Source organism: Saccostrea echinata, unplaced genomic scaffold, assembly GCF_033153115.1.
Source record: "Saccostrea echinata isolate AGI-Se365-2 ecotype Australia unplaced genomic scaffold, CSIRO_AGI_Sech_v1 ptg000030l, whole genome shotgun sequence".
Classification (NCBI taxonomy): domain Eukaryota; kingdom Metazoa; phylum Mollusca; class Bivalvia; order Ostreida; family Ostreidae; genus Saccostrea; species Saccostrea echinata.
The window spans coordinates 4,529,985-4,545,223 of record NW_026889779.1 but is presented as its reverse complement, the minus strand read 5'-3'; the positions used below and the strand labels follow the sequence as shown (position 1 = coordinate 4,545,223).

General features: G+C 32.4%; 1 protein-coding gene across 1 annotated transcript; it reads right to left on the bottom strand.

Moving 5' to 3' along the window:
• Positions 1-1,190: 1,190 nt before the first annotated feature.
• LOC133196237 (dnaJ homolog shv-like) lies at positions 1,191-14,421 on the bottom strand. The gene is made up of 10 exons (XM_061332153.1): positions 14,329-14,421; positions 8,209-8,365; positions 7,966-8,057; positions 7,735-7,864; positions 7,151-7,293; positions 5,645-5,727; positions 5,491-5,548; positions 3,450-3,561; positions 3,166-3,325; positions 1,191-2,900 (listed from the first exon to the last, which is right to left on the bottom strand). The coding sequence occupies exons 1-10, from the start codon at positions 14,397-14,399 to the stop codon at positions 2,827-2,829; spliced, it is 1,080 nt and encodes a 359-aa protein (XP_061188137.1). The 5' UTR covers positions 14,400-14,421; the 3' UTR covers positions 1,191-2,826.
• Between the last annotated feature and the right edge of the window lie 818 nt (positions 14,422-15,239).

Here is a 15,239-nt window from a genome sequence, read left to right as displayed (position 1 = left end):
TGATGTCCAGGAGTAAAGAAGAAGATTTTTAAAGATTGCATTATTTTTGGTGGTTTTAGCCCCACTCCTCAGGCCCCAGGGGGGCAGGGACCATGAAATTCACAATTTTTGTTCCCCTTCACCCATAGACGCTATATGCCAAATTTGGTTGAAATTGGTTAAGCGGTTTCAGAGAAGCTAAAAATGTTCAAATGTTAACACATGACGCACGACGACGGACGAGAACGGATAGCGATAGGTCACCTAATGATAACATTGACTCAGGTGACCTAATGATAACATAAAAAAGATACAGAGATCCTGTTTTCGCGAAGTCGTGTTTTAACACGCTATCGGCCATATAGACCGATGTGGTAGAGAAGCTCAAAGTCCATTGAAACAATTCAAATCAGGAGCACAACATGGACCTCTAAAAAAAAATCAGAGGTGAGATTAAGTGCCATGGAGAGGGAGCACCGGAATAGGCACCCTTGCTTATCATAACCATGCACTTAAATTGTCTGCTTTATATCCAGGAGCAAAGAAGACTTTCAAAGAATTAAGCATTTTTACTATATGATCTATAGAGCCCTGCCTTAACTCCAGAACCCCTGACCCAGGGGGCATGCATTTCAAATTTTGGAAAAGGCGTCTTTGCTCATCATAAGTATACACGTTTGGGAAAAGCACTCCTGTTTGTTATAATCAGGCACTTAGTTTGTCTGCTTAATACCCAGAAGCAGAGATGATTATCAAAGAACAATGCATTTTTTCCTATGATATATAGAGCCCCATTCTGGCATCCTAACTTCAGAACTCCTGACCCAGGAGCCACGGATTCCAAATTTTTGGAAGAATCACTCTTGTTCATCAAAACTATACACTTACTTTGTCAGTTGAATACCTAGGAGCAAAGAAGATGCTTTTCAAAGAATTGATGTACATGTATTTTCACATGCAATCTGATTAAAATCAGATCCTTTGATCCGCTCACATAGATCGCTACACAAGGATCTGAGGAAACTCTCCTGGTAACCTTTCTAATATTACCTTATATTCAGAGATGTTATGGCAAATTTCAAAATAACTGAAATTTTTCTTTTACTGTTTTATCCGAATTTGTAGCTGTTTCATGACTAAAACCATTCATTTCAATTTTGTTAATGAATCTGACTGTCAGAAAAAAAAAAAACCAAAAAAAAACCAAAGTATTGAGATCCTCATTTCATTTTACAAGCCTTATAAATACAGCACAGAGATTTCTTAGTCTTAAATGTATCCACCTTTAGTATCAGTTCCTACAAAGGAAAACAACTCTTGTACCTCACATTTTCACATCACTACATACATTTTCACTTCACTACGTACATTGTCAGTACATACACCCTCATGAAGTTATGATATCACGAAACTGAAATCAATGGTAGAATTATCTTTACCAAAAAATAAAACTTCCAAGATACCCTATATAGTTAACAAATTATTTAAATAGGGCTAAAATGGACATCTGAATATAATGTATATGTTTTAAACTGAAATCTTGATTTAAAACAACAGATCTTTTTTTTTAAGATAATGTATCAAATCTTTTATAAATCAGCTAAAAATAAGTTTTGATTTTTGTTTCTAAATGCATACACACACAGGTAGTCACTAAAATTTGAATTTATGGACATTTCTGGTTTACTGAACCTGGAAAACAACAGCAACTATTCATATTCTTAAAGTATGAGAAGTTTATATACATGTATATTATAACAATTAAAATATAGTACATGAATGTATCTTACCCTTTCTGGGTAGTGAACAATTTGTTGACATCTTATTCTATCAATTTACTGTAAAACTGTATATACAGGAGATTGCAATGAAACATGCAGCAGAGTTAATTATCATACCATACTATTACATGTTTACATACTTCAAGTATCCATTGCCATTGTCAAAATTCACATTGCCATAAATTATCCAGAAATTGGGTATTGGTTGAAATTTACCTCCCCGTGCACTGTTACAAAATCAAATCAATGAGTTATGCACCCTGAGTAAGTTTCATGAATTAATAAAAAATATCATAAATTTTGTACCAGAAACACAATCATTCCTCAGACTGACAATTAACAAATCATTGCATTCACACACAAACGAAAATATTCTTACTCAGACATTAAGAAGGAGACAGATAGAATTTGATCTCTTTGTGATACAGAAAGACACAACTTAATATAAAGTATGAAATTACCAAATTGCAGTTTTGATTGCTTAGCTAAGAAAAAATAAATAAATTTCTTGTGACAAAGCATCTTATAAAGAAAGAATTCTAGTAATACAAGAAAAGACAAACAATCATAAAGCGATAGAATTAAGACATCTGTAGTTGTTTTTTTTTATCTCATTCGTGCTATTTTTACACAGAACCTGCTTCAATACAACATATAAATTATACTGAGTTTGTGGTCAATAAACATTGGATTGAATATAACAAAAACACAGTAATAAACATTTTAGGTGAACCTTCATGTCCATTATTACCCAGTTCATCATCTAAACTTTACTATATTATTTTTCATGATGGCTAACCTAACAATAACACTGCAATATTTGCACCTTTTAAGTTGGGAATATTTGAAAAAATTCAAGAACATACTCCAAAAAATCTACAATATGACACAAATTTACAATATCAAAATAGTCATCTTAGAATTTGTAGATAGAGAAATAATTAGAGTGTGATTACAAAGCATTCAAATACATCCCATTTTCGTTGAATATAAGTTATGTTTAACATATACATGACTTGTTTTTAAAAATACATGTACAACAATTTCATCCTACATTGCACTTTCATCATGCAAACATGCTTGCTTGAAGTCCATTGTATACCACTTGCTTGGAATCTTGTTTTAAAATCTTAATTAAAGCTGAAAAAAAAAAAAACATGTGAAGATTAATGACCAAAATAAAAAGGGATTTAAGGATCAAGTGACAGACAATTTTCTGCTACATGTATTTCTATTTTCTTTTGAACCAAAGTAATGAATAAAGTATATACCCTGCTAGTAATTCCCCACTACAAATCTACACAATATCAATATGGATATATCCTGTGTAGTTTTGTTTTCTTTTTAGTATATCTGTTCCAATGTTCAGTAAACTATGAACATTTCAGTGTGTGAGAATTCTTACCTTCTTTATCCTCCTCTGTAAGGGTGCCTTTGGGAAACTCTATATCAAATGTTATAAACAGCTGTCCTTTCACATTATTGTTTTCATAGTTTGGCATGCCCTCCCCTGCCTTCCTCATGCGGGCCCCTGGCCATGTTATTTTATCTCGAACAACATGTACCTACCAGGTGTTATTAACATCTCAGATATATTTTATCAAAAAAATCAAAAATTTATCATTTTTAAATTGAATTTAAACTTAAGACTAAACTCATGCAGATGTTTCAGTTAAAATGAAATCTTACCAAATGGCCGTCTAAATGTTTAATATCCATTTCAAATCCAATAAGGGCATCTTTGAGAGAAATAGTTACATTTGTATACAAATCATCTCCCTTTCTCTCAAATCTTCTATGTCTGTAAAAAGAAATGAAGTAAAAAATAATGCTGACAAAATTTTATCGCTTAGAAAATATTCATCAGAAGCATGAATGAAAATATAATTCTGTTTGTTAATCACTCCAAAAGCTCCCCCCCCCCCCCCCAAAAAAAAAATCAAATAAAAAGCAGTCCATGGGCCATAGTCCTACTCAGTAACTTTATCTTCCTAAGAAAAGGTATTAAAATAATTGAACTTTTTTATGGTAATCAACTAAAAGTCTCCGATTTTAACAAGAGGCCCAAGGGCCTTAGCGGTCACGTGAGTATAATGTAACGATTCACAGATTAAAATAAAATAAGCTGATAAATGAAGTTATGTTGCTCAAAAGCAAGAAAAATAGGATTATCAGGGATCAGCAAAACATTAATTCAATACTCAGTAACAAATCTTAAAGTTGATCTATTTATTTGCCAGTACTTTCCATGTTTGTCACTATCCCGGTCAGGCATGGGCATGACTATTTCTACTATATATTCAAAAGAGAATTACCCTAACACCAAAACCCGACACAGGTTTATGAATTTCAAACTTTTTGAAAAGTCATCCTTGCTCATTATAACCATGCAATTAGTTTTTCTATTACATACCCATGGGCAGAGAAGATAATTTTCAACAAAAAAATAATGCATTACCACTATATATTCAATAGATCCCCCCCACACACACAGACATGAACCACTGACTCTGGGGCCATAAATTTCACAATTTTGGAAGACGCTCATCATAACTATATACTTGGTTCATCTACTAAAATCTAGGGGCAAAGAAGATTTTCTAAGAAATAATGCACTTTTACTATATAATCCATAGAGCCCCCCCCCCTTTCAAGCAGAACCCCTGACCCCAGGGCCACAAATTTCACAATAATTATTTTGGAAGAGGCACCCTTGATCATCATAGCCATACACCTGGTTTTTCTGCTTTATATAAATGGGGAGAGAAGAATATTTGTAAAGAATTTATGCATTTTCACTATATGATCATTACAGTCCCACCCTAGCTTTGATCCCTGATCCTGGGGCCATGAATTTCACATTTATGGTAGAGGGCTCAATGCTGATTGCAATCATGCCGACAGTTGACTGCTTGATGTCCAGGAGTAAAAAAGAATTTTTTTTTTTAAGATTGCACTCATTTTGATGGTTTTAGACCCATCCCTAGAGTTTGGGGGGGGGGGGGGATCATGAAATTCAAAATCTTTGATCTCCTTCACTCATAGATATTCTATGCCAAAATTGGATGAAATTGGTTCAGGGGTTGCAGAGAAGAAGCTGAAAATGTTCAAATGCATGGCACACAACGACAGACAAAACAGATAGCTCAGGTGACCTAAAAATTGTAATACACATTATATTGAGGCTTGAATTGAAGTTTACCCATTGTAGCCAGTTAAGAGATTTTTTAAATATTAGTTATCTTTCAATGTAAAAGCCCACCCCAGAATTTGCAATTTGCAAAAATTTGAATCTTTACTACATAGAAAGCTCGCTTTGCATAAAACTGAAATGCTGTTTTTGTAACAATAAAAATTCCTTGTAAATTCCTATGTAAAAGTTTGACCCCAACCATTTTTGTGTTCCCCATATCTTAGGATGTTTCATTTGAAGAAACTATAATCTATTCAATAATGAAGCTTTTAAAAGCTTCCCTCACATTTTTGATTTGTTTTCATTTATGCATCTTTGATATGTGGCCTGACTATACATTTGAACAAACTTGAATCCTTTTTACCCAAAGATGGTTTGTGTCAAGTCTGAAATAGGTGCATCTGTACTGGAGAAGAAGTGGAGAATGTTTGTAGACAACACAGCAAACAGACAGACAGACACTATTCCATCAGAATAGCTGACCTCAGTCTCCATCTCTTGTAAGCTAAAAATCAAATAAAAATTACAAGCTCTTACTTTTGTTGTCTAATTTTAAATCTTAAGTCACCTGGTTCCCCATCAATGTGAGGTTCACCTGAAAAGAAAAGAATACACCTAAAAATATCCCTGTATATATAATAGAATGGCATCACACAATTGCCTTAAAAAAATACCATGACTTTTGCTCTACCTTCTGCTACAAATGGGTACTCTTGACCATCCCTCATACCAGGTTCTATCTCAATTTCCAAAAGTTTTTCCTCAGGCACCATTCTACAAAACAGCATGTAATACATGTATATATATATATATATATATATATATATATATATATATATATATATATATATATATATATATCAGCATGTAAAGATTTCATATCTCAAGAGGATCATCATACTTGCAGATTTTTGCCAAATGAAACCAAAACTGCCATTTATACAAGTTTAAATGAAGCAAGAATCTAACTTCAAGCATTACATGTGCAAAATAATAGTGTTTATTTGTATGAATTCCAGGGTTCGACACTAACTTTTTAACCTTGGTGGACCGCAGGTCCACTTGTGAAAAATTATTGGTGGACCTTCTCAAATTCTGGTGGGCCTTCATAAATGTTTGAATTAATGAATGAATTCATTACACAAGGCTTGAAACTAGTTAACATATGTACCCAGTCCAGTCAGACTAATAAAGTATATGTTTAACTGGTCAAGTGAAACAAATCAATTAGTTTTTCAAAAAAAATTTCAATATTTTTAAAATAGAACACAATTTATATATTAAAAAAAATTGTTATTTTAAATTTAATATCATTTATTTACAATGGTAAAAACCAGCATTTATTTTGCTTCCAACGGTAGATAAAATTTAAAATCCCAACAATTAAGTTGTACATATAAACAAGTGAATTTTTCATGTATCTATGGCTTGAACAATTTTTACTACAATGCAAAACGACAAAAGTATATTTATTTATTTATTAATTTTTAATAATTTATTCAAATAAACTGCAATCATCTGATTCTTTTTTGTGATTAAATGTATAGCAGGAAAAAAAAGAAGAAATTGCAGATAATGTGTTCATAAAATATAAATCATGCCTGTTTGAAGATCTAAAAAAAAAAAAAAATACATGCATAAATGCAACTGTCAATCAATTCTAATTATCTCCAAACCTGGACGTCAGTGTGCGTTCAGACGTGAAGTGATTTCCTGTTACCCAGGGTACATTTTCACACCTTTTCTGTGCATTAAATAAACAAAGGACAGACTGACTTATTTGGCACGAATTTTACATGCTTCTTTTTCAAGGTCCGTGTTGAATGTTCTTGCGTCTTAATGTTATTGTTATTGTAGTCATCAATATAACATGTAAAATATACACTCAGCTAAATATTTACCTAAAACAAATTTTACCATATCTATTTATTGTAAAATACAAGTATGGATGAATTAATTGTTTGATTTACGGATGTCAGTTTATAGAAAAAATAACCCGGAATTTGACTGTGTATTTTTCAATACAGTATTTAAATTTTAAGTGGACCGATGGTCCACCTAGTCCAGAACATTTGGTGGACCTTCCAATTTTTTGGTGGACTCGGGCTGCCGGTCCACCGTTAGTGTCGAACCCTGAATTCTACTTGAATTATTTCATACTAAGTCTAAGAGTTTAAAGTATCTAAAGAAAACCTACTTTACATTTGGACAATCATCACAGACTTGCTGCTGGGTCATCTGGAACCGTCCCGGTCCAAGTTGTTGAGTGACCATTTCTGTCCGGCAGTTACACTTCCTGGTTCCCTTTGCTGGTTTGGCAACTGGTTTATATCGAACAACCTACAGTACAGAGAACGGTGGCTACCTTTTAATCATTACTATTTCTAATACAAGTAGAGCTGAATAAAGAAGCAAGCTGGTCAATGCTCACTGTAAACAATTCTTTCAAATAATAGTTTTGCAATGGAATTGGGATGGGAATCACCAAAAAATTTTGTATTGCAATATATCACGATATACATGTACCAGTACATGTATACCGAAAAATTGTGCCTTTATCCCTACAATGGAACAATCTGAAATTTATGTAATACTAGGGTCAAATGGAGTATTAATATACATATATTTTTTAACTATTTGTCAATTAAATGACTATATCTATATCGTTGTACAATTTTGTATTTGTACGATTGCTTAGATGGTCCTAAACCAGAAAACCTGCATAGATGGATGAGTGGTAGTATAGAACTAAAACATTTTGCATATATTTTCAAAACATACTTCTACAAAGTTTCCACTGTATAATTCCTCCAGAGTGACATCCAAGTCCATCACAATATCCCCACCCCGGGGGATCTCCCGGTCTCTGCCTCCTCCTCCACCCCCAAAGAAACTAAAATCTCCAAAGAAACTGAAAAAAAAAATCCATTATTCTTTTAAATGCCAAACAAAAAACCTGTCATTTAAAAAGGCTACACATAACTACAGAAGAAAAAAAATTAAATCATTTACCTGGAAAATGGATCTCCTCCTACATCCCCCTTACTCAAACCCTCTTCTCCATGTTTGTCATAAATCTTTCTTTTTTCTGAATCTGATAAAACCTGCAAATTATGATTTCTCAATTGATAGTCATTTCTCATCATTGCCATCAGCAACAGAAAAATCAATAGAGATGTAAAGTGGTCAAGATAACACAAAAATTGGAAATCTAATATAAATGTAAAAAATTTCACATATACTATTTAATCTTACTTCATAAGCAGCCCCCAGGTCCTGGAACCTCTTGTTGGCTTCCTCATCACCTGGATTTTTGTCTGGATGCAGTTCCTTGGCCAAAGTTCTATAGGCTTTCTTAATCTGATTGAGTTTGGCATTTTTTGATACTCCTAATATTTTATAAAAGTCTCGACTACAATAGAGAAAGATTTATAAATTAAATAAGATTTTATTATTTTCAGTACAACTACAGACTGCTAAAAAAATATATATTTACTATGAAATTAAAGCAATTCTTTTCAAACTAAATACATGTACACACATGACTGTTACTGAAACAAAGAAAGAAAAAAAAACAGGTCACAACTATTGAAACAAAAAAAAAAAAAACAACAACAAGAATTCCATGTACCACACCACCCACCTAAGTAATATTTTAGTTCCTAGTAATTTGTAGATTAAAGAAAGTTGTATTTTGGTCCTTGACTTAAAACCCTGTTGTTTCAACTATTTCAGTCTCAGAAATTTATGCCTTAAAACTAAATTTACATGTAATGCAGTTGCGTTCTTTAAAAAGTATCATATACTATCTGTTGTTAGTCCATATCTATTCATATATTTTCGTACAAGAAATTTGGCAAAGAAATGATTTCTTTTTCTTTTCTCATAGTAAAATAAAGGTGATTCAAAAAATTTCAAAATTTACAAAATTTAAAAGAATGAGCAGAACATATTTAATTTAAGTAACAATGAAATTAAAGACCATTTTGGTTATTTGACACAAATCATAACCTTACATCAATTTTGACCAATTTATTGGAACAGTGCAAGTCAATGTTTAAAGATGATAAATAATCATGAAAGCTTTCTCTGTTGACATGCTCTTACTATATATACATATCTCTATGTAAGAGTCAAAAACTTGTTTATCAACAAACATCAACGACAAATATATTTTGAAATTTTAATACTTTCATGAAATATATTCAAAACTGTGGACATAACAATTCAATTTCAAAACTCTGTTAAAGTTATCTCTTCATAATCCATCCTCACTAGCCATATGTTCTAATTGTATCCCCTCATCTTTCATCTTTGCTATCCAAGTGTCCAATTTATATCTTCACATCTCAAGGAGATGAGGAGTTATATTAAATCAGACTCTTAAGCATTGAATCATGCATATTTCCTCAACTCCAGAAGATTATAGGACTGAATTGGCTAACAAAGATGTTCATATCCATAAAATTGTCTTGGTGTAAAAGTCTTTAATTCCACGTGTGTAAATTTTCACAATTTTCTATGTTGGTTCAATTCACATTGGTTTTAATTTCAAAGTCACTGAATTTTCATTTTAGTTTAAGTTGTATATGATTTTAATTTATTTTATACATAAAAAATATAAACATTCTGATTGTTTCAAATAAATATACATGTACCTTATAAAATGTGACTGAGTTTTGAAAAATCATCCTAGGGTGCAGGTTGCACAACAGTATTAAATTTTGCTATATATTCTTACCAAAAATGCGCAACTTTGAGTAGATGGTATTAATTGAAAACAAACTTTTGAGAAGTTTCCTTTTCAGATCTTGTAAAACAATTCTTTATAAAGATTTTAGTACCAAAAAATACATAGCCATCCAGCAAGGCACGCAAGTTTGTCTCGCTCGAAGTCGAGCAGGTGCTTGAAAATCAAGTCCAGGACCTAATCACTCCCCACTCAAATACAGTATATAGAAAATTCAGCACGCCCTAAATTTTAATGAATCTAGTCAATATAGGAAGTTTACATATTGTTTTTCATCTCATAAAAAAATTCAGCTCCAGTCTCGTGTTAAAATGCCCGAATCGGAAGGGAAGATTCAGGAATTATTTTGCGTCAGCCATGATTTGACGTGAACCTCAAGTGAAATACTGTTACGACACCTGCAATAAGAGTGAAAATTTTTGCTTGCCAGTATAATGCTATTTTCCCGATCTGTAATGAATATTCAATGTAATAAAGCAAGTTTCATAAAAATCCGTCTCAAGGTAGGAAAAATATTGGCGACACTCGGTGACAGGGGTGTTCGCGGTGAACACGGATTTCTAAAAATATGGCAAAAGTTGAACTGTATGTAATGATCTTGCGCGTTGAACTTTTGTTGTTTTTTGGTCTCAGATTTTTAATTAATGCATACTGATTCACATAAGGATTAAAAATTATTTAAAATATGTTTGCTTTTTATAACAGGGCGAAAGAAGTAGTCTTTGTCATAAGGAAGGGGGGTGGGGTTAAAAAGAGCATTGAAATAATAAATATTATTGAAATATCATGGCCTTTTCTGCTTAATTACGATTGTTTTGCCTAAATAATTCTTTTTACGATCTAGATTTCTTTATCTGTTACCACTGTGTTCCAAATTAACGGATATTTACATATATTCAGAATTTTTATTTTGCTCCGGGTTTAGTCTAAATTCTTTAAATTGATAGATTTTGAAATTGTTTATGAGTAAATAATGTTAACGAGTGTGATGGCAAGGTATTTGTTAAAGTGTCCTCTAATTTTCATGCATTTCTCTCAACCCGATACATCGAAATCAGGCCCTTGTGTGGTCAAGATAAATTATTTTAGAGGAAATCTGGACTAATTTTCTATGCTCCATTAAACGCGAACGAACAGCAATGACGGTCAAAAAATGCCATTATTTCTCATTTTCCGTCTAAACTCACGAAATTAAACCTTAAATTATAGACTACAATATTTCGAAGTATAAAATCTGCTTTTACTGCAGGTTGCACAACAGTATTAAATTTTGCTATATATTCTTACCAAAAATGCGCAACTTTGAGTAGATGGTATTAATTGAAAACAAACTTTTGAGAAGTTTCCTTTTCAGATCTTGTAAAACAATTCTTTATAAAGATTTTAGTACCAAAAAATACATAGCCATCCAGCAAGGCACGCAAGTTTGTCTCGCTCGAAGTCGAGCAGGTGCTTGAAAATCAAGTCCAGGACCTAATCACTCCCCACTCAAATACAGTATATAGAAAATTCAGCACGCCCTAAATTTTAATGAATCTAGTCAATATAGGAAGTTTACATATTGTTTTTCATCTCATAAAAAAATTCAGCTCCAGTCTCGTGTTAAAATGCCCGAATCGGAAGGGAAGATTCAGGAATTATTTTGCGTCAGCCATGATTTGACGTGAACCTCAAGTGAAATACTGTTACGACACCTGCAATAAGAGTGAAAATTTTTGCTTGCCAGTATAATGCTATTTTCCCGATCTGTAATGAATATTCAATGTAATAAAGCAAGTTTCATAAAAATCCGTCTCAAGGTAGGAAAAATATTGGCGACACTCGGTGACAGGGGTGTTCGCGGTGAACACGGATTTCTAAAAATATGGCAAAAGTTGAACTGTATGTAATGATCTTGCGCGTTGAACTTTTGTTGTTTTTTGGTCTCAGATTTTTAATTAATGCATACTGATTCACATAAGGATTAAAAATTATTTAAAATATGTTTGCTTTTTATAACAGGGCGAAAGAAGTAGTCTTTGTCATAAGGAAGGGGGGTGGGGTTAAAAAGAGCATTGAAATAATAAATATTATTGAAATATCATGGCCTTTTCTGCTTAATTACGATTGTTTTGCCTAAATAATTCTTTTTACGATCTAGATTTCTTTATCTGTTACCACTGTGTTCCAAATTAACGGATATTTACATATATTCAGAATTTTTATTTTGCTCCGGGTTTAGTCTAAATTCTTTAAATTGATAGATTTTGAAATTGTTTATGAGTAAATAATGTTAACGAGTGTGATGGCAAGGTATTTGTTAAAGTGTCCTCTAATTTTCATGCATTTCTCTCAACCCGATACATCGAAATCAGGCCCTTGTGTGGTCAAGATAAATTATTTTAGAGGAAATCTGGACTAATTTTCTATGCTCCATTAAACGCGAACGAACAGCAATGACGGTCAAAAAATGCCATTATTTCTCATTTTCCGTCTAAACTCACGAAATTAAACCTTAAATTATAGACTACAATATTTCGAAGTATAAAATCTGCTTTTACTGCAGGTTGCACAACAGTATTAAATTTTGCTATATATTCTTACCAAAAATGCGCAACTTTGAGTAGATGGTATTAATTGAAAACAAACTTTTGAGAAGTTTCCTTTTCAGATCTTGTAAAACAATTCTTTATAAAGATTTTAGTACCAAAAAATACATAGCCATCCAGCAAGGCACGCAAGTTTGTCTCGCTCGAAGTCGAGCAGGTGCTTGAAAATCAAGTCCAGGACCTAATCACTCCCCACTCAAATACAGTATATAGAAAATTCAGCACGCCCTAAATTTTAATGAATCTAGTCAATATAGGAAGTTTACATATTGTTTTTCATCTCATAAAAAAATTCAGCTCCAGTCTCGTGTTAAAATGCCCGAATCGGAAGGGAAGATTCAGGAATTATTTTGCGTCAGCCATGATTTGACGTGAACCTCAAGTGAAATACTGTTACGACACCTGCAATAAGAGTGAAAATTTTTGCTTGCCAGTATAATGCTATTTTCCCGATCTGTAATGAATATTCAATGTAATAAAGCAAGTTTCATAAAAATCCGTCTCAAGGTAGGAAAAATATTGGCGACACTCGGTGACAGGGGTGTTCGCGGTGAACACGGATTTCTAAAAATATGGCAAAAGTTGAACTGTATGTAATGATCTTGCGCGTTGAACTTTTGTTGTTTTTTGGTCTCAGATTTTTAATTAATGCATACTGATTCACATAAGGATTAAAAATTATTTAAAATATGTTTGCTTTTTATAACAGGGCGAAAGAAGTAGTCTTTGTCATAAGGAAGGGGGGTGGGGTTAAAAAGAGCATTGAAATAATAAATATTATTGAAATATCATGGCCTTTTCTGCTTAATTACGATTGTTTTGCCTAAATAATTCTTTTTACGATCTAGATTTCTTTATCTGTTACCACTGTGTTCCAAATTAACGGATATTTACATATATTCAGAATTTTTATTTTGCTCCGGGTTTAGTCTAAATTCTTTAAATTGATAGATTTTGAAATTGTTTATGAGTAAATAATGTTAACGAGTGTGATGGCAAGGTATTTGTTAAAGTGTCCTCTAATTTTCATGCATTTCTCTCAACCCGATACATCGAAATCAGGCCCTTGTGTGGTCAAGATAAATTATTTTAGAGGAAATCTGGACTAATTTTCTATGCTCCATTAAACGCGAACGAACAGCAATGACGGTCAAAAAATGCCATTATTTCTCATTTTCCGTCTAAACTCACGAAATTAAACCTTAAATTATAGACTACAATATTTCGAAGTATAAAATCTGCTTTTACTGCAGGTTGCACAACAGTATTAAATTTTGCTATATATTCTTACCAAAAATGCGCAACTTTGAGTAGATGGTATTAATTGAAAACAAACTTTTGAGAAGTTTCCTTTTCAGATCTTGTAAAACAATTCTTTATAAAGATTTTAGTACCAAAAAATACATAGCCATCCAGCAAGGCACGCAAGTTTGTCTCGCTCGAAGTCGAGCAGGTGCTTGAAAATCAAGTCCAGGACCTAATCACTCCCCACTCAAATACAGTATATAGAAAATTCAGCACGCCCTAAATTTTAATGAATCTAGTCAATATAGGAAGTTTACATATTGTTTTTCATCTCATAAAAAAATTCAGCTCCAGTCTCGTGTTAAAATGCCCGAATCGGAAGGGAAGATTCAGGAATTATTTTGCGTCAGCCATGATTTGACGTGAACCTCAAGTGAAATACTGTTACGACACCTGCAGTGCTGCTGCATGCAGTCACTTTAGAAGGGGACAGGGAAAAAAAGGGGGGGTTAAAGTCATGAGAAATTTATAAATTTTTCTTTAAAATACAACTTTTAATAGATGAACACATGATAGAAAATACAAGTTTGACTTCTTTTAAGTACAGAATGACTTAATGAATACTTTTTACATTTCATCCAATGAAAATTCTACAAGTGTGCATAACTGTAAACAATGAAAATACCGGTGTTTTTTAACAGTGTCATTCATTTAGATTCTCACAATAATTTCAATGGTGAATGGAAATATAGATATCGTGGACCCTCTCAAAAGATCGTAATACATACATACCCTGCAAGAACTTGAAGAGTAATTAAAATTAAATTAAATGCCAGGAAGTTCCATGCTGCTACAGACGCCATGTTGACTATCCTACGTTACTTCCGTGTGAAAAATAAAACACGACCTGCAACCTAAACTTCTTCCGGTTTGATAAATTATTTCTAAGATGAATTCTACTGCGTATTTCTAGTATATGTATTTTGAGTAGAATTTTTATTCGGAAATTATGTTTATGTGGTGACATATACCAGTTTTTGCCAATAGGCCACAGGAGTCGGCCGTTTTATCAATAAACGAGAAATAAAGTAAAAATAAGTAGAATCCTAGCCATGAGCTGAGCGAAGTTAAGCGAACTAGCTCTGACATATTGAATTTAAAAATTGTCTTGTCTGTCCATTATACTATCTTTTAAGGTGAAGGAAGACCTTGAGCTGAATAATTCTGTCATTCATTTTTTTTTTTTTTTCATATTTTGCTCATTTAATATATGTTCCACATATTTTGTAACAGTTATATCATAAGGTTTCTTACATTATTTTAGAGATATTGATTGACAAATACCATGCCCTAAAGAGTCTATACATGGAATTCTGTTTCTCCATGTTTACGGACCCATTATTCTGTCCTTAATGGGAATCTTTAAGCATATATATATATGAAAAGTCAGAGTATGAATAATGATTAAATTAAAAAGAAATGTTTCTTTTATTTCACTGCATCTGGATAGGGTAAATTGCGTCAAGGTACTTTTTAAGATAACTTCAACAACAAAAACTTCATTTGAAAAAAAATCTATCATTCAATATTTGAAAAATTAGTTCGCTATTTCATTGATTCACTGTAAAAATATCGAAAAGTGAAACTTACCTTAATATTGCATAGGACATAGTTAAACAAGACATATATACCTAAGTATGAAA

What these genes read in the sequence shown, in the direction of transcription:
- LOC133196237 (XM_061332153.1), bottom strand. Translation starts at nt 14,399, where the DNA reads ATGGCGTCTGTAGCAGCATGGAACTTCCTGGCATTTAATTTAATTTTA. An exon ending in GGAGGAGATCCATTTTCCAG is followed by an intron (nt 7,865 to 7,965) that starts GTAAATGATTTA and finishes TTTTTTTTTCAG; the next exon opens with TTTCTTTGGAGATTTTAGTT. An exon ending in GTACCCATTTGTAGCAGAAG is followed by an intron (nt 5,549 to 5,644) that starts GTAGAGCAAAAG and finishes TTTTCTTTTCAG; the next exon opens with GTGAACCTCACATTGATGGG.